This window comes from Ranitomeya imitator, chromosome 7 (assembly GCF_032444005.1).
Source record: "Ranitomeya imitator isolate aRanImi1 chromosome 7, aRanImi1.pri, whole genome shotgun sequence".
Classification (NCBI taxonomy): domain Eukaryota; kingdom Metazoa; phylum Chordata; class Amphibia; order Anura; family Dendrobatidae; genus Ranitomeya; species Ranitomeya imitator.
In genome coordinates, this window is record NC_091288.1 from 176,347,186 (window position 1) to 176,370,869 (window position 23,684).

The following is a 23,684-nucleotide window of genomic DNA, read 5'->3' on the forward strand; positions in this document are numbered from 1 at the left end:
ACGTTTTACTGCCTAAATTTAGGTCTGCCCTGGCCCAAGATACATTTATATGGCATTCTGCTTCTGAAAACCACCAGTAAATTGCTGGAATCTTATGGTCGATACAGAGATTTCTGCCACTAGAAATCATGGACACAAGGTTCAAGGCAGCACGAACTCGGTAGGACATTTTCCAGTGACGGAAATCACAGAGCAGAGATTTTGCCTTACATCCCTTAAAAAAATGAAATGACATTGCTGTAATATTGATCCTCACTAGTAATCAGAGTAACCCAGACTTACCAGCTGCCATGGTAGGGAGCATGCTGGAACGCTCCTCATCTAACACAAATGACCAGTCTTCATAGAAGAAACTGCAAATCAATAAGAGGAGAAATGGAAGACAAATAGCTTGCAGCATAATAAAAGCTTAGAATCCAATTCAACATCAAAGACATATATTATCCGAAGCCAGAAAATAATATACTAGAAGATATTCTGTATATAGGTTCCTGCCTTCTATCTGATGGCAGACATGGTTCTAATATCCAAACATCCATTTCTTCCAAGTTTATGAAAAAAAACTGGTGACAATCAGCATTTTAACTATTTAGAGAACCACTCCGACGTTTTTTTTTTTCTTGCTTTTTTTCTTATTTCAGCCCTAAGACATATCAATTATGTCTGTTCCTTGTCCATAGTAATGTACTTATGAGCCACTGTCTTCAGATCTCCAGTTGGTCTCCAGACGTTTGTGACCCACCGGATTGCTCCAGTGTTTGCTGGGCAGAGCAGAGCAGAAGTCACAACTCAATGTAAGTCTATGAGATCCAGAACGAGGCGCTCATGGACTTACAACGAGAACTTGTGACACTTCCGGTGAGTCAGGGATTGCGGTTACAAGATGGCGGAGCAGGACCAGAGCAACCCAGGGGAAAGCAGAACACGGCCGCTGCTAAGTGTATTACTGGGATCAGGGAACAAACAGTGATGACATCCGGCAGGGCTTTAAATGGAACAATCATGCGATTAATGGTGCACGAACCTCCAGGAGCAATAATCAGGTACTGGTTGCATTATGGCAGCCACGTAACTATGAAATGATGCAGTGTTTCAGAAAAAAACAGACTTTGAAAACTCGTCTGGAAACTATGCATCACAGATGACTAGTCCAAGCCTGGACGCCGGTGACTTGTTCTGCACCCCAAGGTTCTTCGTATGGAAATATAGTAAGACCCATCAGTCCAGGGAAGTGAAGTGGGGAGATGCCACCAGGGTCTGGCGTCGGACTAAACATCTGTGACAAAGTACCCAGTAGACTTTTCAATGTATGTGGTCTCTGAAACTCTGCAGAATTTCAGAGTAAAACCTACGTGGCTGCAAACAGTATAAGGTTCACACTACTCATGGTTCAAGCAGCAAAAAAACTTTCCTGTGCTGAAATAATCTTGTAAATGTGCCCCTGCCATGTACGGTGTTATCTGCTGTGACAGACCATGCAGAGCTGCTCCAGCTCATAGTCGGCACATACCAGAACTACTGGCCAGGCATGGGGGAGCATAAGTTAAATATGATAAGCGAGTATACAGACACAACACAGCTGCTACTTTCTCAAGGAACTAACTTCCCTGCCTGTTCTATCACAGGAGCGAGTGCTTCTGCTGTGTCACTAGTCCTGTGAGTTCATCATAAATTAACTCAGTGACATATAAGCTTGATGGCCGCCAGAGGTTCTACGTCATGGATTTGATTTATGATGAACTCAGAGAGCTGGAAAAATAGCAGAAAAACTCACTCCTGTGTCAAAACAGGTAGGGTAAACATTACCTCAGGAAGTATACTGTTTTGTTTGCTCACTCGCTAAATGATTTACACACACACACACACACACACACCGAAGCCCCCCTCCCCCGGCTAGGAGCGGACAATGAACTACAGCAGCTGTGCATGGTCGAACACAGCTACTACACAGTACAATGCAGGCATACACTTATAAGATTATCTCAGCACAAGAACATTTTTTTTCAACACATCCAATTGTAGAACTTATTATTATTCGATGATCTATTAATTAAAATGTGCACATCTGGAACAAATATTGATACTACATTAAAGGGAATCTGTCATGCGATTACTGCTCCCCAAACCATGAATGAGAGACCATCTCTTTACAAACATGTACGTTTATTTTTCTCTAAAAAGTTGAAACCTAAAACAAACGTACAAGTTTTTAAGAAGAAAGTCAGTCTCTAATTCATGGTTCGGGCAGCAGGAATCATGTTACAGGTTCCCTTTAATAATATTGTCAGCAATAAATTCCCTCTGATCCTTTCATCAGAGCAGACTGACCTAAATTCCTTTGCTTGATGTGAATTGTTTGATCAACATTGTTTACAACAATAAAACTTTTTTTTTTCGAAGAGGTCGGCAGATCGGAGCGTTACCTAAGTCTGTTTGGATCTGCGAGCAGCATATGTACGTAACGCTCCAGGGAATGTTCATTCAAGGCACATCGCAGCCAGGCGCGTCCCCTCCCGATATCAGTGCTTATGTTCTTCAAGGCGTAGAATCTCTGAAGTTCGTGCTTGTTTAGTATTTCCTTCACGTACACCCAAAATACTGGTTCTAGAAAAAAAAAGAAATAAACATTACTGCTTCTACTGGTCCTCTAAGGTCAAAAGGCCACACTGTTTTATATCAAAAGGGCACATTTTTTATAGAGGATTTATAACAGAAACTATCATATGGCTGCATATCGGAATGAAACCGTGCGCTAGTGTCAGATAAAACTGGAACACTTCTCCATAAAGCCATGTCTGAGCAATCATAGGACGTGCCGTGAGGGACCCACGGATCCATTCTAATTTATAGGACCCATGCATACTATTTGTCTGGAATTGCACAGTTACCTTATCAATTGTGCCACCCGATCGCTAGGATTCGGACCACCTGTTTGAACCAGTTGTTCTCAATGTCAGCGGCAGCCAGGACTGACCAGATAAGGAGCTACACAGCTCCATCTACTGTATAGTGGCCTCGGCCGTATACTGCACATCCGCCCGCTATTGAGTTGAATCAATATATTGCTTTGCAGCTCCGTATTTGTGCAGTTCTGGCCACACCAACACTGAGAACAGCTGATCGGCGGAGAACACCGTGTGTCGGAACCCCACCAATCAGACACTGATGACCTATCCTAGAGATAGGTCATCAATGTTAAAGTAGAGGACAACCTGAGACATTCGGAGATTGCCAAGAGCAGCACTCAAAAATCTTTGGCGCTCCTATTAGAATGAATAGAGAGGTAGTGTACATGATTGACCTCTGCTTCATACAGTCAGGGGTCTTCACAACCCTGGTTCTCACAACCTGTGGGAGTCACGGTGGTCGGAACACCAGTGATTGGAAAGTTATCCCCTATTCTTTGGAGAAGAGATAAGTTTCAAACTTGAGAACCCCCCTTTATGGTTAAAGCAGACTTCTCGTTAGATCTTTTGCATGGAAGGTAGGTTTCACCCCGGAGGAAAAATTTGCTCACTGAGCAGTAGGCCACTTCAGTTTTCTGAACCAAATCTCCTCAACATCAAGCATTTACTCAACGTAGTCTTGTAATACAGTCTGGTGGGGCTCCAACCACTGGAGATAACCATTATTTTCTACATTTCAAAGGACTCCTGATGGGTGGTGGGGCTCCATCCACTGGAGATAACCATTATTTTCTCCATTTCTATGGACACCTAATGGATGATGGGGCTCCATCCACTGGAGATGACCATTATTTTCTCCATTTCTAAGGACTCCTAATTGATGATGGGGCTCCAACCACTGGAGATAACCATTATTTTCTCCATTTCTAAGGACAGCTAATGGATGATGGGGCTCCATCCACTGGAGATAACCATTATTTTCTCCATTTCTAAGGACACCTAATGGATGATGGGGCTCCATCCACTGGAGATAACCATTATTTTCTCCATTTCTAAGGACTCCTAATTGATGATGGGGCTCCAACCGCTGGAGATAACCATTATTTTCTCCATTTTTAAGGACTCCTAATTGATGATGGGGCTCCAACCGCTGGAGATAACCATTATTTTCTCCATTTTTAAGGACTCCTAATTGATGATGGGGCTCCAACCGCTGGAGATAACCATTATTTTCTCCATTTTTAAGGACACCTAATAGATGATGGGGCTCCATCCACTGGAGATAACCATTGTTTTCGCCATTTCTAAGGACTCCTAATTGATGATGGAGCTCCATCCACTGGAGATAACTATTATTTTCTCCATTTCTAAGGACTCCTAATGGATAGACAAGAACGGTTGTGTGGCTGGGTATGCATGCTGATGCTCCATTGAACTGAATGGGATATTTGGTGCCTCCAAGAACTGATACAGGGGGCAGCAATCCACGCAACTTGCCCCTAATGTCACTGTTTTGGTGCTAAACATCCTAGAGGTTGAGTAAGTCCCAATTTTCACAATATCTGGACTGCTGCAGGCTGCAACGCCCTGACTACTGGATAGGTACAAAATTAAACAGAAATCAGTCTGGTGTGTATTTTGTCCATAAGAAAAATCTAAATTGAGGATTATGAATACAGATGCCATGTGCATATGGTGAACACGCGCCGCTCAATAGTTAATAGGAGCCTTGCGATAATGAGCATTGGAAGGACTAGTGGAGATTACGAAGCGGTTAAGCCTAATTCGCTCTGGATTGGTACATTAGCCAAACGACTAAATAAAACGCTGCTGCAACAAGCCATGTAAAGTGCACACCGAGGAACTGTCAAAACATAATTAGGCAGACTGGCGATAATGGAGGGTTACCTGTCTCTGTTTTACTGGAGAATCCTGCTGCCTGTTTGATTGCTGCTGCTGTTAATGCTAATCCGCGGCTTCTTTTCAAGCCATGCTGAAGAACGGCCTCAAACTGAGCGCACAGACAAATAACCCTGCAACAAAACAAATGCGTAATTAGAGAGGCGCACGGAGGGAACCGAAAACATGTCTGCTCCTCAAGATGAAGAGGTGGAGGGGGCAGCGATACGTCAGCGTGCCAGCACGCCACCGCTTACAGATCAGGATCATTAGATCTCGACTCTGCGCTGACAGCAGCCTTACAAATACAATGTGACCCATAGAATAATCACATTACGATAGCGCTGCCCCTCCGCCTACGAGCGGTGAGGCCGCGGCGCTGCTTTCCATGCGGAGAAGCGGCATAGCGGGAAACGTAAACTGCACCAACTCTTTGCAATGTGTACTCACTATTGGTACGGCTGTATGACGAGCAATTACAAGATGTGACCCTAAAACTTTGCTCACATGTAGCAGGGGGTTTTTGTTTTCTGCAGCCAAAAAGAAAATACGCTGCGTCAAAAATCCCAGGTTGTGGGTTTTCGCTGCTTTTTTTGCAACTTTTTTGGGGTGTGTGCTTTTAGCACATGTTTGATAAAGTTAGTTTTATGCACCAAAAATGCTTTAAAAAGGCTACAAAAAAAAAAACCTTGCATTTTGATACCTAAGCAACTACAGTGCCCAGCCAACGATGAGGAAGGTTGAGTTTGGTTCCAATGATTTTTGTTACGATGAGTTGTTCTGCCTTTCGCCTGTTTTTTGATGGACGATTCATACAAACAACGTGCGGCTGTGAAGTCATCTTTCCTTTTGGAAAAACTAAAGCAGCAGCAACAATTAATGCGATCTTCCAGAGTAGGAGGACGACTTTTCGGCACATTTCCAGCAGTTTGGGTGGTTGAAGGACGTCAACAACAAAGTTGATCATCAAGTGACATTTCACCTTTTTTTAAAATGGGAAATCCATCCACATGGAGGCTTCATTGTAGGCCGTTTGTAGCATAACAAGGGTTTCCGATGATTATTTTTCCCAAAAAGGACACAAAACGTCATAGCCGCTTATTGCTCATGTCAATCAGTCAACATAAAACAGGCGAAAGATTGAAAAAAAGACAAAAAAAAAAATCACTGGAGCCAAATGCAACTTTCCCCAACTGTGTCGCCTGAATCCTCAAATATACACTTACACTTCCAGAAGATCATTTCTGCTTCTTGTGAGTACCCCTCGTATTTCCCAAACCCAGTTTTTATCATCAGGAAATTATCACTGCATGGACTACAGCTCATGTGAGCCCTGGTCTGGCCACGCCCCCTGCTCTGATAAGCAGCTCACTGTTCATAGACAATGTACACAGAAAGCTGTGGTGCAGGTGCGGCTTTTAAGTTCTGCTACATGAGGCATCTGAAAACTCTGTCGCAACTGCTACACCCAGTAAAGTAAGTGACAGATCGCTGGAATCAGGGTTTCTTTTCCTACATTATGCTGCTCTTAGATATGGTACCAAAAAGCCAAATACATATTCCCTTTAAGTTCAATAGGGAGTGAAAATCTACATTTCAGCCAGATTATTGTGCATTTTTCTGCAGATCACTGGCAAATCTTCAGTTTTTTCTGCAGCTACTGATTTCACTTAAGGTTTTCGCAGATTAGCAGAAATTTACAGCAATGTGTGAACACACCTATAGGGTCAACAATCCACTGTGGGTTTAGCCTCCATGTGCTGTCATGGAGAGCTATGCTACTAAAATTAAACCTGAAGGATAGTCTCCGCATTTCCATAGCATCACGGTGTCTCGCTCGGGCTTTGTAAAAGTTCATGCACAAATGCAGATGCTACAATTGACTTCGGAAGCACAGGAGGCAAACACTGATGAAGAAGTCATGGAAGTGTTTCCCCAAGTATCTGCGCTAGCTATCAGGGGCAGCGATGCGTGCCATACACTGCAGGCACAACACTGTCATCAGCGGAACATCAACACCTTATTGCGCTGAAAAACCAACAGACGCCGAAACAAGCCTGCAGTACATTCCTCTCGGAAAATGTGCTGCTACAGTGCAAAATTAGGAAAAATTCTGTAACAATTTTTTTTAAAGTGTTTATTGTACTGTGTAAAATGTTGATTTATATTAATTTAGTGGATAAGTAAGACTAAAAGGTTAATAAGTAATAGGAGATTGCTAAAAACAGGATTTAATCACATTTTTGTTGCAATCAGAAGTCTCAGACCTTCTAACAAGTGTCAATATAATGGACAGCTCATTGAAACCCACTGGAGCCGATAAGACCAGTATATCCAGCAAAGCTTTGTGGCTTCCATTATAAACAGAAGCCACAATGGAGATGTGATCAGAACTTAAAGGGAAACTGTCAGCAGGTTTTTGCTATGTAATCTGGGAACACCATAGCGTAGGAGTAGAGACCCTGATTCCTGCGATGTGTCACTTACTGGGCTGTGTGTTGCTGCTTTAATAAATTCAGAGTTCTATCTTTAGGAGATTATCAATACAGGACTAGGTGTCTCATGCCTCCTAGTCCTTCTGCCCTACGTAACCCTGCCCCAACCACTGATTAGCAGCTTTATGTCAATGTACAGTGTACACAGAAAGCAGCCAATCAGTGGTGTGGGGGCGGGGTTATACAGAGCTCAGCATTCTGAGCACTGCTAGATCTGCTGCAAGGAAAACAATGATTCCAACAAAATTAGAACATGCAGACCAGCAAGTGACATATCACTGGAATCAAGGTCTCTGATTCTAAATCATGCTGCCATTAGATTAGACAGCAAAAACCTGCTGACAGATTCCTTTTAAAAGGTTTGTCCCAGGTTCGCAAGTAACCTATCCACCTATGGGTAATAACCCGCTAATCGCTAGGGGTCCCACTGCTGGGAACCTCACCGATCCCAAGACAGTTTGAATGAAGTGATTGGTACAATTGCCTCCCGCAAGCTCCTTTCATTCTCTATGGGACTACCAGATATAGCCGACTGCTGTACAATGTGCCATAGACAATGAAAGGAGCCGTGGCACGCATGTGTGGTTTTTGCTCCACTTCAGAACCCAGTTCTCAAAATTGGTGTTAAACCCAGTGGTGGAAACCCAAGCAATCAGCACGTTATCCCCCTATCCTGTGGATAGATGAGATCCTGCTAAATTGGGCAACTCCTATAAAGGGAACCGGACGGTGGATTCATCCTGCGGGATCCACGGGCAGCATGGATCAGAGAGCGGTTCTGGTTTTGCAGCCAGGTATCAATCACTCTATAACAGCTAGGGGTCTCAGATTTTGGAACCCCACTTCACTACCTTTTATAGACTAACCAATTGACAGATTATGAAAGATTAAAAAAACGTTGTCATGGATGATCCTGAAAATTGATATTAAACAATGTTCTAATATAAGTTTATTATTGCCAGACACTAGGAGCTTGGTAAGAACACTAGAAATGTCGAACATAGTGTCAATTATACGGTGCAGTTAGCAATGCAGAATAATGAAGCATTTATTCCACTTTTATACCAATTAAAAAGCTAATAAGACATAACGAGTATTCTGTAAGATGTTCTGGAGAAGAGTTCCAGAGAAAGCGGGAGCGGCCGTGCTTCACCATTAGTGCCATCCTCTGTACACCACATTATAAACTCCGCACACAAGAAATTCTGAAGAAAGGCAGCTCTCCTCTCCCATCCAAAAGAAAGATTGTGCACCCCTGTTCATGTGTATCTTAACTCAAAGGAGAGAGAGTATTAAAGGAGGGAACTAATAAGAAAACATGGAAGTAGTCTAAGCCCACCACTGCCAAGGTGTCTGTTTTAGTTAACCCCCTCATGATCTTGGGATTTTCCGTTTTTTCATGTTCGTTTTTTGCTCTCCTCCTTCCCAGAGCCATAACTTTTTATTTTTCCGTCAATATGGCCATGTGAGAGCTTATTTTTTGCAAAACAAGTTGTACTTTTGAAAAACACCATTTGGTTTTAGCATGTCATGTACTAGAAAACGGGAACAAAATTCCAAGTGCGGTGAAATTGCAAAAAAAGTGCTGTCCCACACTTGTTTTTTGATGGGCTTTTTTGCTAGGTTCACTAAATGCTACAACTGACCTGCCATTATGATTCTTCAGGTCATTATGAGTTCATGGACACCTAACATGACTAGGTTATTTTTTATCTAAGTGGTGAAACAAAATTCCAAACTTTGCTTAAAAAAGAAAAAAAAAGAAAAATTGAGCCATTTTCCGATACCCGTAGCGTCTCCATTTTTCATGATCTGGGGTCGGATGAGGGCTTATTTTTTGCGTGCCGAGCTGGCGTTTTTAATACCATTTCGGTGCAGATAGGTTCTTTTGATCGCCCGTTATTGCATTTTAATGCAATGTCGCGGCGACCAAAAAAACATAATTCTGGCGTATCAAATTTTTTTATCGCTACGCTGTTTAGCGATCAGGTTACCGCTTTTTATTATTGATAGATCGGGCGATTCTGAACGCAGCAATACCAAATATGTGTAGGTTTGATTTTTTTTTATTGATTTATTTTGAATGGGGCGAAAGGAGAGTGATTTAAACTTTTATATTTTTTTTATTTTTTTCACATTTTTTTTTAACTTTTGCCATGCTTCAATAGCCTCCATAGGAGGCTAGAAGCTGGCACAACTCGATCGCCTCTGCTACATAGCAGCGATCATCAGATCGCTGCTATATAGCTGAATTGCAGGTGTGCTATGAGCGCCGACCACAGGGTGGCGCTCACAGCTACCGGGAATCAGCCACAGTGAACATGCTGTCACGTGCCCACTAGACCTGCATGGCCTCGTTCAATGCAAGAGTATTGAAAGAGGCTGGAAATGTCTAGTTGGAATGTGGCCGAAAGTATGCAAATCATATACTTTTGGTCACATGACCACCCGCTCTGGGCGCCAGAGAATCCTCACAGTGCGCCGTGCACGTGATGTGAGGATTCACAAGTCTGCAGTCACCCTAAGACCAGACAACCCATTTAATACTTGTATTAACAAAAAATATGAAACATCCTTTGTTAGAATTCAAAATTCTTCTTGGAAATGTAACAATACATTGACAAATGGGTGTCACCATTCCCCTTGCCGATAAGGTGCGTTCTTACACATCATCTCCTGACAAGGAGAATAGTAACACCCAGTGGTGAGGCATCCATTCCATAATCAATACGAGAGCCTCATCTCTAATTATTACCAGTCAGTGAATATAGAAAGCCCATGAACAAAGTAAATGTTAATCAATAGATCTTGGAATAATAATAAGTTCCACAATTGGATGTGTTTACAAAAAATGTTCCTGTTCTGAGAAAATCTTAGAACTGTGCCCCTGCTGTGTACTGTGTAATGGCCGTGTCTCACCACGCAGAGCTGCTCTAGCACAGCAGGGCACATTGTGGGCATGAGGTGGTGAGGGGGAATATTTAGCAGGCGCAATTTCATAAGTCTTGTAGATGCCCTATAAATACACACACCCTCAAAAGAATCAAAATACATAAAAAAAATATAGACCAGACACGCACCGGCTATCAGAATCTGAAGCAATCTCCTTACGGCCACCAAATCGAATTTGGCACTGTAAAAAAAAAAATAAAAAGAGACAGGAAAACAATTCATGAAATTACTAGTGGCATTGTGACAAATAAATGATGCATGTCACAAGCTTTTCCTAGCAATGCCTGGTCAGTGGTGGATTCAGCCACTGGGATCTCTAGAAGGAAGGGGATGTAGACAGTACCAGCTGAAATGTAAAGGTACCGTTACACTAAACGACTTACCAACGATCACGACCAGCGATACGACCTGGCCGTGATCATTGGTAAGTCGTTGTGTGGTCGCTGGGGAGCTGTCACACAGACAGCTCTCTCCAGCGACCAACGATCAGGGGAACGACTTCGGCATCGTTGAAACTGTCTTCAACGATGCCGAAGTCCCCCTGCAGCACCCGGGTAACCAGGGTAAACATCGGGTTACTAAGTGCAGGGCCGCGCTTAGTAACCCGATATTTACCCTGGTTATCATTGTAAAAGTAAAAAAAAAAAGAATACAGAACATACTTACATTCCGGTGTCTGTCACGTCCCCCGCCGTCAGCTTCCCCGCACTGACTGTGTCAGCGCCGGCCGTAAAGCAGAGCACAGCGGTGACGTCACCGCTGTGGGCTGCTTTACGGCCGGCGCTGACAGTCAGTGCAGGGAAGCTGACGGCAGGGGACGTGACAGACATCGGAATGTGAGTATGTACAGTTTTTTTTTCTTTTTTACTTTTACAATGGTAACCAGGGTAAATATCGGGTTACTAAGCACGGCCCTGCTCTTAGTAACCCGATATTTACCCTGGTTACCAGTGAACACATCGCTGGACCGGCGTCACACACACCGATCCAGCGATGACAGCGGGTGATCAGCGACCAAAAAAAGGTCCTGATCATTCCCAGCGACCAACGATCTCCCAGCAGGGGCCTGATCATTGGTCGCTGTCACACATAATGAGATCGTTAGCGGGATCGTTGCAACGTCACAAAAAGCGTAACGTTGCAACGATATCGTTAACGAAATTGTTATGTGTGAAGGTACCTTAAGACTACCACCATGATCACACTTGGTTTCACACCTTTTTCAGATTCTCCTCACATTGGGAAGCTAATGCACTTGGCTTGGATTGTGAACAACATTAAATAAAGATTAAAAAAAAAATCAGATTTACTTTCAACATAAAAATGTGCTAAATTTACAAGTAATTAAAGTGACTGTCTGGACAGGAGATCAAAACCATACACAAGACAATACCTATAAGGGATGATGACCTGCTGGTTGTTTTCCCAAAGCTTCCTGCTAAGCAGCTTATTAGCTTGGGGACAATTAGACAGAGGTCTGTTCTGTGACTACAGTCTACCGACAGTGCCCACCGGGAGCATGACGTAGTCTCAGACACGCCCACTGTATCATCATTGGTCCAATCCTCGGCAATTCTGTCTCTGACTGGCTGCTGTGTAGAAGTACAAGCCCCTGAGGGGTTTAGCTAGAGTTCAGTAATTGGACAGCTCGGTTACTAATCCATCGTGGCGAAGAAGATGGACGTCAGGCAACAGACTGCAGCAAATGAGCCCAAGTAAAGGAGATCCCGAAGGATCAGTTTGTAGACAGGTTGTACACTATGTTATTAGTAAGATTACTGTATATATTACAAGAACGCATGTTACATTGTACCTGTTTTACCGCGTCCAGCAGTCGCTCCATCAGAAACTGTCTTTTCAAGTCATTGTTCTGTATCCCTACAAGGAAGGAAACATTAAGATTACTCACCGAAAAGTACTGTGTACAGAGATGTACTAGGTAGAATATACTGTACTTCCTTTAAGGCTATGCTCACATAGCGTTTAGGCCACGCATCGGGACCTTCGTCTGAAGCCCTGAAAAATGGGATTAGGGCAGGCCCTTCAATGGCGCCATTTGTTTAATGAGGCAAGTGGAGTTACATTGTACTCCGTTTCGTACTCCGTTTCGACCTTTTTGAGGTGGGCACAAAAGTAGAGTTGACTGCAGTATTACTGTATATATCTGAGATGAAACACTTACTAAACCTAGGAACATGGTCTGTTTGTGTCTCTTTTTCACTTTTCTCCTCCATCCTCCTCCCATCTCTGTAGACCTCAGTAGGTAATCGTTATCTGATCACTGATGGATTTCAGATACTTATCAGAATAGATGAGTTTAGGAAACAAGTTAAAAGGAGAAGAAGTGGCTCATAAGTGGAGAAAGAAGATTTCTCTTGTCAGGTATATGACAAAGTTTCTTATATTTCCTTTCACGATTGATTGATGCAAGGCCTTTCCGTGCTGTGCACAGGGACAGGAAGCTTAGACATCACTGGACAACCAGTCACCGCACCGCTGCAGCTAGTGATTGGCTGCAGCAGTCAGGAGACACTGATGACCATGGGAGCCAACAGCTGAGAATTACAATTATTTTTTAGACATCCTGTCTCCCTGGGAAAGCTTTGATTTTGCCCAGTTAACCCCTTTAACTCTTTTTTCCCCCCCTGGGATAAATAATGACTCTCTATAATAAGTTGTCCAGGATAGGAGAATTACCTAAGAAGTCTTTTACCAGCAATATTGTGCAGCTTGATGAAAGGCCGTTATATAAAGAGCCTAACTCCTAATAATCACTTCTTATCCTCCTACGCGACTACTGAAACGGAATAAACCTTGGAACCTCTCTCAGGGTATTTTTAAGATGCGACTCCTAAATGGCCATCGGTAACCCATGTTTGCTTAGTCTCAAGCCACCTAAACCTCCACCTCTACATTTAGTGCAGCCTCAGTGTCGTAACTGCTCATATACACGTGAGAAAACAGTTTACATGAACGATGATCAACGCAACAATTAGGAATCATGATGTCTCCAATCCGTCTCAGAATCTGGCTTCCCTTTTCAGATCTATTGGTCAATATTTAAAGGGGATCTAATAATAATGACCTATCCTCAAAACGGGTCATCAATATTAGATCAGTCAGGGTCTTACACCCTGCATCCCCATCGGTCAACTCCGGAGGTGGCCACATGTAAACATGAACAGCAAATCTCCATCTAATGTGTCTTCAACAGGGCTGTGGAGTCCGAGTCAGAGTCGTGGAGTCCGAGTCAGAGTCGTGGAGTCCGAGTCAGAGTCGTGGAGTCCGAGTCAGAGTCGTGGAGTCCGAGTCAGAGTCGTGGAGTCCGAGTCAGAGTCGTGGAGTCCGAGTCAGAGTCGTGGAGTCCGAGTCAGAGTCGTGGAGTCCGAGTCAGAGTCGTGGAGTCCGAGTCAGAGTCGTGGAGTCCGAGTCAGAGTCGTGGAGTCCGAGTCAGAGTCGTGGAGTCCGAGTCAGAGTCGTGGAGTCCGAGTCAGAGTCGTGGAGTCCGAGTCAGAGTCGTGGAGTCCGAGTCAGAGTCGTGGAGTCCGAGTCAGAGTCGTGGAGTCCGAGTCAGAGTCGTGGAGTCCGAGTCAGAGTCGTGGAGTCCGAGTCAGAGTCGTGGAGTCAGAGTCAGAGTCGTGGAGTCAGAGTCAGAGTCAGAGTCGTGGAGTCTGAGTCGGAGCCAATTTTGGTGGAGTCAAAGTCTGTGTCATGGAAATTGAGGAGTCTGAGTTGGAGGTTTGGCTTACAGACTTCACAGCCCTGGTAGGGCTGTGAAGTCGGAGTCGTGGAGTCTGAGTCGGAGCCCATTTTGGTGGAATTGGAGTCGGTGTCATGGAAATTGAGGAGTCGGAGGTTTGGCTTACCGACTCCACAGCCCTGGTCTTCAAGGAGATCAGGTCCTGCAAAAATGATATTTAGCTGCAAATATAGTGTTATTCTCTGCAGCTAAGTAGCATTTAAATTATACCTGGAAGAGCAGCTACAGGGAGAAAGGAAAAGTTAGATTCTCCCTGCAGCTGTCTTCCTGTCAATGTCTCGGTGCAGGGAGCTGTCACCACTAACCACATAACGTATGTTCTTCTGGAATGGCCAGTGATCAGCTGTGATCTGTGCAGAACACAAGCAATAAGTTTCCCAAATCTCTGCAGCACCACCAGAGGACTAATGAAGCATTACCTGGTGCCCATTGGAGTCAATAGTACGTCTATGTCGTGTATAGATGTGTCAGGTTGTCAGGAATAAGAGCTGATCTATATCTGCCCCTGGAATAGAAACCCAGCTGTATTTACTTAGAAAGTTCAACAAGGCATGTTAAAGGGACTCTGTCAGCAGGATTTCACCCCCAAAACTATTTATATGCGCATGCAGCTCTTTCAAAGAAATCAGCGTTTGAATTGATATGCAAATGAGGCTGAATAGCTATGGTAGATCTGAAGCCTCCGTCACTCCAGCTCTATTCCTCACCCAAAATGAAAGAAACAAGCCTCACAAATCCAGATATTTGTATTGCATATACTGTAAACCTCTTATAAGTGTCCGTTAATAACTGATGTTATGATCTATAACCAGATTTATGGATGTGGGATGCACATGATTGTCATTCACAGTGACCCATTTCCTAGAGAAAGACCACAATATTGGACATAAGCAATATTGGCATTGAGAAAGTAGCCATGTTGTGTAGTCACAATCAATAAATAGAATTTAGTTGCTATACAGGTACACATCTGGTAACATAGACAAAATGACTGTTCAAACAAAGAACAGGCACTCGGTGCACTCTTTCCATGGTCTTCAGACTTGTATACTTTGCCACCTACTTGTTTGGCATCTCTGCCCTTCTCTTCTTTGATTGACAGCACTGGCTTTACAGGAGAAAGAGAAGGGAAGAGAGAGATGGGAAAGCGTGCTAATCGGTGCGGCCATGTCAAGGGTGCGCCGAGTAACTGTGCTTGGTTTGAATAGTCATTTTGTGTGGTCACTGGAATTAAGGTGCTGGTGAATAAAATAGGATAATCCTCCTCAGTCAATGAAGCCACAAAACCCAAAGGATAAAGACGAGCAAAGGTTTAAGGAGAAGGAATCAGGAGTTCTGCTGAATCATTAGCAATTGATCACGAAAAACAACAAAGTCAAAAGGCCGAGCCAATGAGTCACAAATGTTTTCCCAATTCTAGCTGGTGTTAGACTTAGGCTATGTGCACACCTTGCGGATTTCTGTGCGCTCAGTTTTTGAAAATTCCGCAGGGATAACGCACTGCGTTTTACCTGCGGATTACCCGTGGATTTACCGATGATTTCCAGCGGTTTTTGTGGATTTCACCTGCGTTTTACCACCTGCAGATTCTTATACAGGAACAGGTGTAAAACGCTGCGGAATCCACACAAAGAATTGACATGCTGCAGAAAATACAATGCAGCGTTTCGGCGCTGTATTTTTCGCACCATGGGCACTGCGGATTTGGTTTACATGGTACTGTAAACCTGATGGAAAACTGCTGCGAAACCGCGACGTGAGCACATACCCTAAAGCTACACCAAGAAGATGACATTTTCACTGAAAGTGTAAGGCTACATTCGAGGCCATAAGTGCGCCTGGCTTTAGGGCTGTAAGACACTCACCTGCGGCCATGACGTTACAATTTCTGGTAGAAATTATAGCAAATTCTTCCGAGTGTTCATTATCACAACCCTACTGCTATGCTACACCCTATTTTTAGGAAAGTGACGTGAGCAGAAAAATAAGGAGGTTTGTGGGACCCTGATCTCCAAGCAGGGAACCGGCAAATTGGAATTTTGGAAGACAAGACGAGGTATTATACTTAGTAAAATCATCATTTTATTAAATACGAAGGGCAACCCCAGATTACCAATAGGTCCTCTTTAAAGGGAATTTGTCAGCAGGTTTTTGCTGTGTAATATGAGAGCAGCATAATGTAGAGGTAGAGGGCCTGATTCCAGGGATGTATCACTTGTTCAGCAGTGTGCTGTAGTTTCAATGTAATCAGTGTTTTAGTGGAGATTATCACTGTAGGACTAGGTGTCGTGTGCCAGGTAGTCCAGATCATCTGTGTAACCCCGCCCCCACCACTGATTGTTTTCTGACTATGAACATAGTACAGAGGAAGCTGCCAATCAGGGGTGTGTGGGCGAGGTTATACAAAGCTCAGCAGTCATAGAACTACCCCATCTACAGCAGAGAAAACAGGGATTTTATCAAAACTGCACCAAACAGTCCAGTAAGTGATACATCACTGGAGTCAGGTTCTCCGTCCCTATAACATACAGTTCTCAGATTTAATAGCAAAAACCTGCAGACAAATTCCCTTTAAATGATGGAAGAGCTCTCAGATCATACATCAAATGTATCCAAATTCCCACTTTCACCAAACAGGTGCCAAAAGAGCGTACTTCTGACCTCCGTTGTGCTGGTATACTTCAGTATACATTTTTTTTAAAGTAGGGGAAAAACAGCAGTCTGTGCTATACTGACAAAACAAGCCTAAAGGCAGGAGACCGAGAGATGTCTAGTTAGAACAGTGTCCCCAACTCCAGTCCTCAAGGCCCAAAAACAGGTCATGTTTTCAGGATTTCCTTAGTATTGTCCAGGTAATAATTGCATCAGCTGTCCGGGCAATAATTCTATCACCTGGGCAATACTAAGGAAGTCCAGAACACACGACCTGTTGGTGGCTCTTGAGGACTGGAGTTGGGGAACACTGAAATAGAAGACCTCACAAACAATGAACGCTATGCTGCATAACGCACGCCGATGCATTACAGACAAGCTCTAGCAATACATTCCCGATCAATCCTTTTAAACAAGAAAACAAAGCTGAACTTTGGAATTTGTCCATGAACTTCTGAACCTCAGCCCGACTCAGCATCTCATGTCATTTACAGATTTCACCCAAGCTTTTGTTATAGTTGTGCTCAACCTAGCGCAGCTAATAGGGAGCACAGTCAGTTTTATGTCAGCAACACACCACTGCAAGGAGCTAATTATTATTATTAAGCTGGGGAGAAAAAAAAAAACTTTCTAGGCTTTGGGTGGGCTTTTTTAATGCAGAAAGAAAAGGGTCCCATTAGGAACCTGCCATCAGATCCATTCCTCTGCTCTACAAACAGCAAGAATCAGTGCCAGTAGATTGACCCGTCTCTCTCACATAGGGAGAGCGCTGACTACTCTGATGTGGTCCCAGGTGTCAGGTCACACCTCCTATTTTACCAGCACAGTGAGGTGTCAGGTCACACCACCTATTATACCAGCAGTGAAGTGTCAGGTCACACCTCTTATTATACCAGCACAGTGAGGTGTCAGGTCACACCTCCTATTATACCAGCAGGGAAGTGTCAGGTCACACCTCCTATTATACCAGCAGTGAAGTGTCAGGTCACACCTCCTATTATACCAGCAGTGAAGTGTCAGGTCACACCTCTTATTATACCAGCACAGTGAGGTGTCAGGTCACACCTCCTATTATACCAGCAGTGAAGTGTCAGGTCACACCTCTTATTATACCAGCACAGTGAGGTGTCAGGTCACACCTCCTATTATACCAGCAGTGAAGTGTCAGGTCACACCTCTTATTATACCAGCACAGTGAGGTGTCAGGTCACACCTCCTATTATACCAGCAGTGAAGTGTCAGGTCACACCTCTTATTATACCAGCACAGTGAGGCGTCAGGTCACACCTTTTATTATACCAGCACAGTGAGGTGTCAGGATACACCCCGTATTATATCAGCACAGTGAGGCGTCAGGTCACACCTCTTATTATACCAGCACAGTGAGGTGTCAGGTCACACCTTTTATTATAACAGCACAGTGAGGTGTCAGGATACACCCCGTATTATACCAGCACAGTGAGGTGTCAGGTCACACCTCTTATTATACCAGCACAGTGAGGTGTCAGGTCACACCTCTTATTATACCAGCACAGTGAGGTGTCAGGATACACCCCGTATTATATCAGCACAGTGAGGCGTCAGGTCACACCTCTTATTATACCAGCACAGTGAGGTGTCAGGTCACACCTTTTATTATAACAGCACAGTGAGGTGTCAGGATACACCCCGTATTATACCAGCACAGTAAGGCGTCAGGTCACACCTCTTATTATACCAGCACAGTGAGGTGTCAGGTCACACCTCCTATTATACCAGCAGTGAAGTGTCAGGTCACACCTCTTATTATACCAGTACAGTGAGATGTCAGGTCACACCTAATTTACCAGTGAGGTGTCAGTTTACACCTCGTATTACACCATCATAGAGAGGTGTCAGCTTACACCTAATATTATGCCAATACAGTGAGTGGTCAGGTTACACCTCCTATTATTTAATGACAGTGAAGTGTCAGGTCACTCCTTATTTAACCCCTACCTTACCTTTATATATGTTCTGTTTCATAATGACTCACTGTTTTCAGTCCCAGAAAGGTATCTAGCTAACACTAATTCATCCTAATGGGTATTCTAGTGAATTTTTATCTTTCACCCAACATGGTGATATTTCATCTATATAGTTAACCAAAGTAAGGTTACTAACACTCTCATAAATAAAGTACGGCATAGAACCTTATATTTGTCTTCAAATATATCTCTATAAGCAATATTTTGTTATCTCTTTCGCCCTGTGCATATTGTAAGTTTCATATTCCAACGTGTTACTTGATTTTAATTAACTAGGCATGCGCAAGTTGTATAGAACGCATCTGAGGAACGCACATGAGTTTGATATGTAAGGGTGAGCCAGGGCAGCAGTTATGGCTGAGAGCAATCCCTGTATCACACCCTGGCCTCCCCTCACAGTACAATAATGTCTTTACTTCGGTGTACCTGTGTACTGGGTTTCTGCACCATCAGGGTCCACCCTGGGCTGCAGGAGGCTCCTTATAGACGGTACGGCACAAAGAGACACAGTCCAGCTCAACTTTAACAACAGCAGCTTTATTTGGTTCTGTACGCAGCAGATCCATATATTCTTTACAGCGCGAACATCAGGTTTCACAGCACACAATTCTGTCTCTTTCCCTGCGGTCCTGTTCCTGTCACTAAGCTCGCTTCCAGGATGAACCGTACCGTTTGGTTCCTCAGCTTCCTCCTTGGCAAGGCTTGCAATGTTCTGGGGTTCCCTCAGTTGTTTCGCCCCGGTTCTGAGGGCATCTGCACACGCCATAAGCCGCCACATAATGAGTGACCTGCCCGTACTGCTTAGTCTTCCTGTAGCAACTGCAGTCCCACTTACACTGCACCACTAGCACTGCTGTACTTTTTTCACTGCTGATGTACCACCCACGAAATAGATGGCTGGCCCTTTTCTTGTGCCAAACGTTACGTGACACAGTGTTGCCTAGGGGCTATAGAGCCCTTCTGCGCTCAACGGGCGCAAGGACCTCTCTGACTATCAGGAAGTCTTTCCTGCCTTATCCACCATGCCCCTCCTCTATTAACCACTTACCAGCCTAAGTATGGAACTAGAACGTACCCCATCTAGTGGCCAAGTATGGGTACTACTCTTTCCCTATGTACATCTTAGACACAATAGCAGTAGTCAAAGGTATAACATTCCAATATACATAAATGCACACTACAATATACGGTATCGGGACGGACAAGGCCTAAACATACATTTATACAAATACACGTAAAAAGCGTATTTACACGGTCCCGGTACATCCCTTTCAGACATACAATGTGCATGCGTAATCTAGGTAGCACATCTGCCATCCGAACGTAACATCCAGCAGGATCCAACTGTGTAGGGCTTATTAGGGCACTGCAGGGCTAGCCTTCAGCAAGCGGGGGCTCCAATTGCATATTTTTTGGGTGCAGTAAGGCAGAGCTGTTTTAGGGACAGAGCAAGGTAACCAACATTGCAATTTTCCTGCTGCCTCTTATTTTTTACTACAGTACTAGAGAGTACATGTCCTATTTGTGTTGAAACCCTGAGGGTGCTCATATAGGGTGGCCTATTAGCCTACTGTTGTTATAGCTTTTGTCGTATTGCCTGGGATGTTTTAATATCCTGTAGCTAAAGAACATTTTTAGAAAGTAAGACTTAAAGTTTTTTTGTCCGTTCATACCTCCTATACTACTAGTACCAGAACAGTGAGGCATCAGGTTATACATTCTATAATACCAGTACAATGAGGGGTCAGGTCACATCTCCTATTATACAAACACAGGGAGGTAACATGTCACATCTCCTATTATACCAGCACACTGCCAGTGAGGCATCAGGTCATATCTCCTATTATACCAGCACAGTGAGGCATCAGGTTACATCTCCTATTATACCAGAACAGTGAGGCATCAGGTTACATCTCCTATTATACCAGCACAGTGAGGCATCAGGTCACACCTCCTATTATACCAGCACAGTGAGGCATCAGGTCACATCTCCTATTATACCAGCACAGTGAGGCATCAGGTTACATCTCCTATTATACCAGCACAGTGAGGCATCAGGTCACACCTCCCATTATACCAGCACAGTGAGGCATCAGGTTACATCTCCTATTATACCAGCACAGTGAGGCATCAGGTCACATCTCCTATTATACCAGCACAGTGAGGCATCAGGTCACACCTCCCATTATACCAGCACAGTGAGGCATCAGGTTACATCTCCTATTATACCAGCACAGTGAGGCATCAGGTTACATCTCCTATTATACCAGCACAGTGAGTCATCAGGTAACATCTCCTATTATACCAGCACAGTGAGGCATCAGGTTACATCTCCTATTATACAAACAAAGTGAGGTATCAGGTCACATTTATTATATCAGCACAATCAGACATCAGGTAATATCTCCTATTATACCAGCAACAGTGAGGTGTCAGGTCACAATTCCTATTACTGCAGCACAGTGAGGCGTCAGGTCACATCTCCTCTGAAAAAAAAACACAGCTAGGTATCAGGTCACATTTCCTATTATACCAGCACAATGAGATGTCAGTTTACATATCCTATTAAACCAGCAACAGTGAGGTGTCAGGTTACACCTTTTATACTCTATGGAGCAAGGAGGGGAGAGGAAGAATGAGTAAAAAAAATGAGACACGTTGCAGCTGGGGCTTCAAGCAACAGTTTTAAGCCACTCCGATGCTGGATTCACAGCTACATAGCTCAAAATTACTGTATCATGTCCTTCGTGCTGCTGTGCTATAAAAAAAGAGGAAACCCTTATAACTGTGTGCGCTGTATATAGAAGCTTATCTCTATCCACTAAATCATGGGGAACTGAAAATTAGAGAGCGGAAAACTGGTTAGAGAATACAAGTCTTATAATAACCAGAATTACTGTAGTGTTATCCCTCATGTACACTTGCAGGATAGCCGATTCTAATAAGTTACCTGAACCAACAGGTACGCAGATTACATGTAATAAAGTATCTAAGGCTCAGCTTACAGAGTATATAACAATGGTTCTGTTCGTTGTGTGTACCCCATAAAGAGTAAAGCATTACTGACACATCAGACACAGCACAGCCAGAAAAATATCCTGCTAGTAAATGCCAGATATTACGGCACATGTTAGAGGGGGGGGTTTATTACTGACATTTTAACTGTGGGGCAAATTACCACAGGCTGGCTAGTAAATCAGATATCTATTATGTACAGCAGACTATAAAGATTTTACCATGTTCCCGCTCTATGAGAACAGTCCAGCAATTTGTCCAGTGACAACCGCTGAGAGCCCTTACGTTATGCTGCACACCGACACCGCTAACCGGAGGAATGGTAATCTAGGATTCATGGCTGATACAGTGTGCAGGCGCTAATATTTCATGCTTCTGCCGCATACGCTCCTCATTCACACAAATATATTCAAAAGGGTTCTCCGGGACATCTGTAGGATACACCCTCAATATCAGACTGGTGGGGTCCGACAATCACCACGACCAATAATCACATGGCGTGGGATTGGCCCATGAACGTTTTTCACCTTTACACAAGATAGGCGATAAATGCCTGATTGCTGGGGGTCCCCCAACGAGCCTCCTTAAAGGGATTGTCTAGCAGACATTTATGGCTTACCCGCGGGATACCGCTCTATTCATTGTGTAAGCCAGCGGCTGTGCTATTAGTCCCATAGAGAATGACCACTGCTTATGGACATGGGACCCCCCCGTCCCATGTCCATGAGCAGTGGTCATTCTCTATGGGACTAATAGCACAGCCGCTGGCTTACACAATGAATAGAGCGGTATCCCGCGGGTAAGCCATAAATGTCTGCTAGACAATCCCTTTAAGGAGGACCGGTCATCTCTCCTGACACGTCTGTCTTAGTAAATTACTTTCTCTAGGAATTAACAATTTTGGGGCCAACTAGTTTGAATAGTTTGGGAGTCCGTATTGTGCCACTTTGTAAACGTATGATTAAAATTGACAAATGGGCGTTACCATTTCCACTATTCCCTACACAGTTTGGCATGGTCAGCTCTGATAGGACAGTTTCATCCAGGCCTGGGGTTCAAGTCTGCAGTCACTCCCAGTGCACTGTAGGGATTCTCCAATTCTGGCCCCAAGTGCGGGTGGTCATGTGACTGCAAATACGCGATCTGCCGTGTCCGGCCTTGTACTTAGCTAGGCCGGACATGTCTACTCAGCACATTACTCTGCCCGCTCACGGCGCCGGAGAATCCTGACAGTGTGCACACTGCGTGATATGAGAATTTACAACTCTGCGGCCCCATAGACAGACTGCAGACCTGAACCCCCAGGCCATTAGGGAGGTGGTCCTGAACAGGAATGGTCTATGGAGTCGTGTATTGATCCATTGGGTTTCTGACTGACTGAATAGGAGGGTGTGGTATCTTCATCAGCTGGTGAGATTGTTCCATATTACTTGTCCTGTCAAACCAATCTAATCAGTTTTTATGAAGAGGTAAGCTATAGGCTGGACCACGGTGAGTCATTGGACGTGGTATATCTCGATTTTTCCAAAGCGTTTGATACCGTGCCGCACAAGAGGTTGGTACACAAAATGAGAATGCTTGGTCTGGGGGAAAATGTGTGTAAATGGGTTAGTAACTGGCTTAGTGATAGAAAGCAGAGGGTGGTTATAAATGGTATAGTCTCTAACTGGGTCGCTGTGACCAGTGGGGTACCGCAGGGGTCAGTATTGGGACCTGTTCTCTTCAACATATTCATTAATGATCTGGTAGAAGGTTTACACAGTAAAATATCGATATTTCCAGATGATACAAAACTATGTAAAGCAGTTAATACAAGAGAAGATAGTATTCTGCTACAGATGGATCTGGATAAGTTGGAAACTTGGGCTGAAAGGTGGCAGATGAGGTTTAACAATGATAAATGTAAGGTTATACACATGGGAAGAAGGAATCAATATCACCATTACACACTGAATGGGAAACCACTGGGTAAATCTGACAGGGAGAAGGACTTGGGGAT

The 23,684-nt window shown here is 44.0% G+C and overlaps 1 protein-coding gene across 3 annotated transcripts in view; it reads right to left on the bottom strand.

Annotated features, from left to right (window-relative positions):
- Nucleotides 1–23,684, bottom strand: part of SNX29 (sorting nexin 29) — a 597,835-nt gene that overhangs the window by 552,703 nt on the left and 21,448 nt on the right. For 2 of the 3 annotated variants that reach the window (XM_069734084.1, XM_069734082.1), the window contains exons 2-6: nt 12,066–12,130; nt 10,381–10,433; nt 4,815–4,939; nt 2,424–2,604; nt 283–353 (exon numbers count right to left, since the gene is read on the bottom strand). In XM_069734084.1, coding sequence (XP_069590185.1) covers nt 283–353; nt 2,424–2,604; nt 4,815–4,939; nt 10,381–10,433; nt 12,066–12,130 — 495 coding nt within the window. The remainder of the gene's footprint in view (nt 1–282; nt 354–2,423; nt 2,605–4,814; nt 4,940–10,380; nt 10,434–12,065; nt 12,131–23,684) is intronic. The other variant, XM_069734083.1, reaches the window with a different exon arrangement.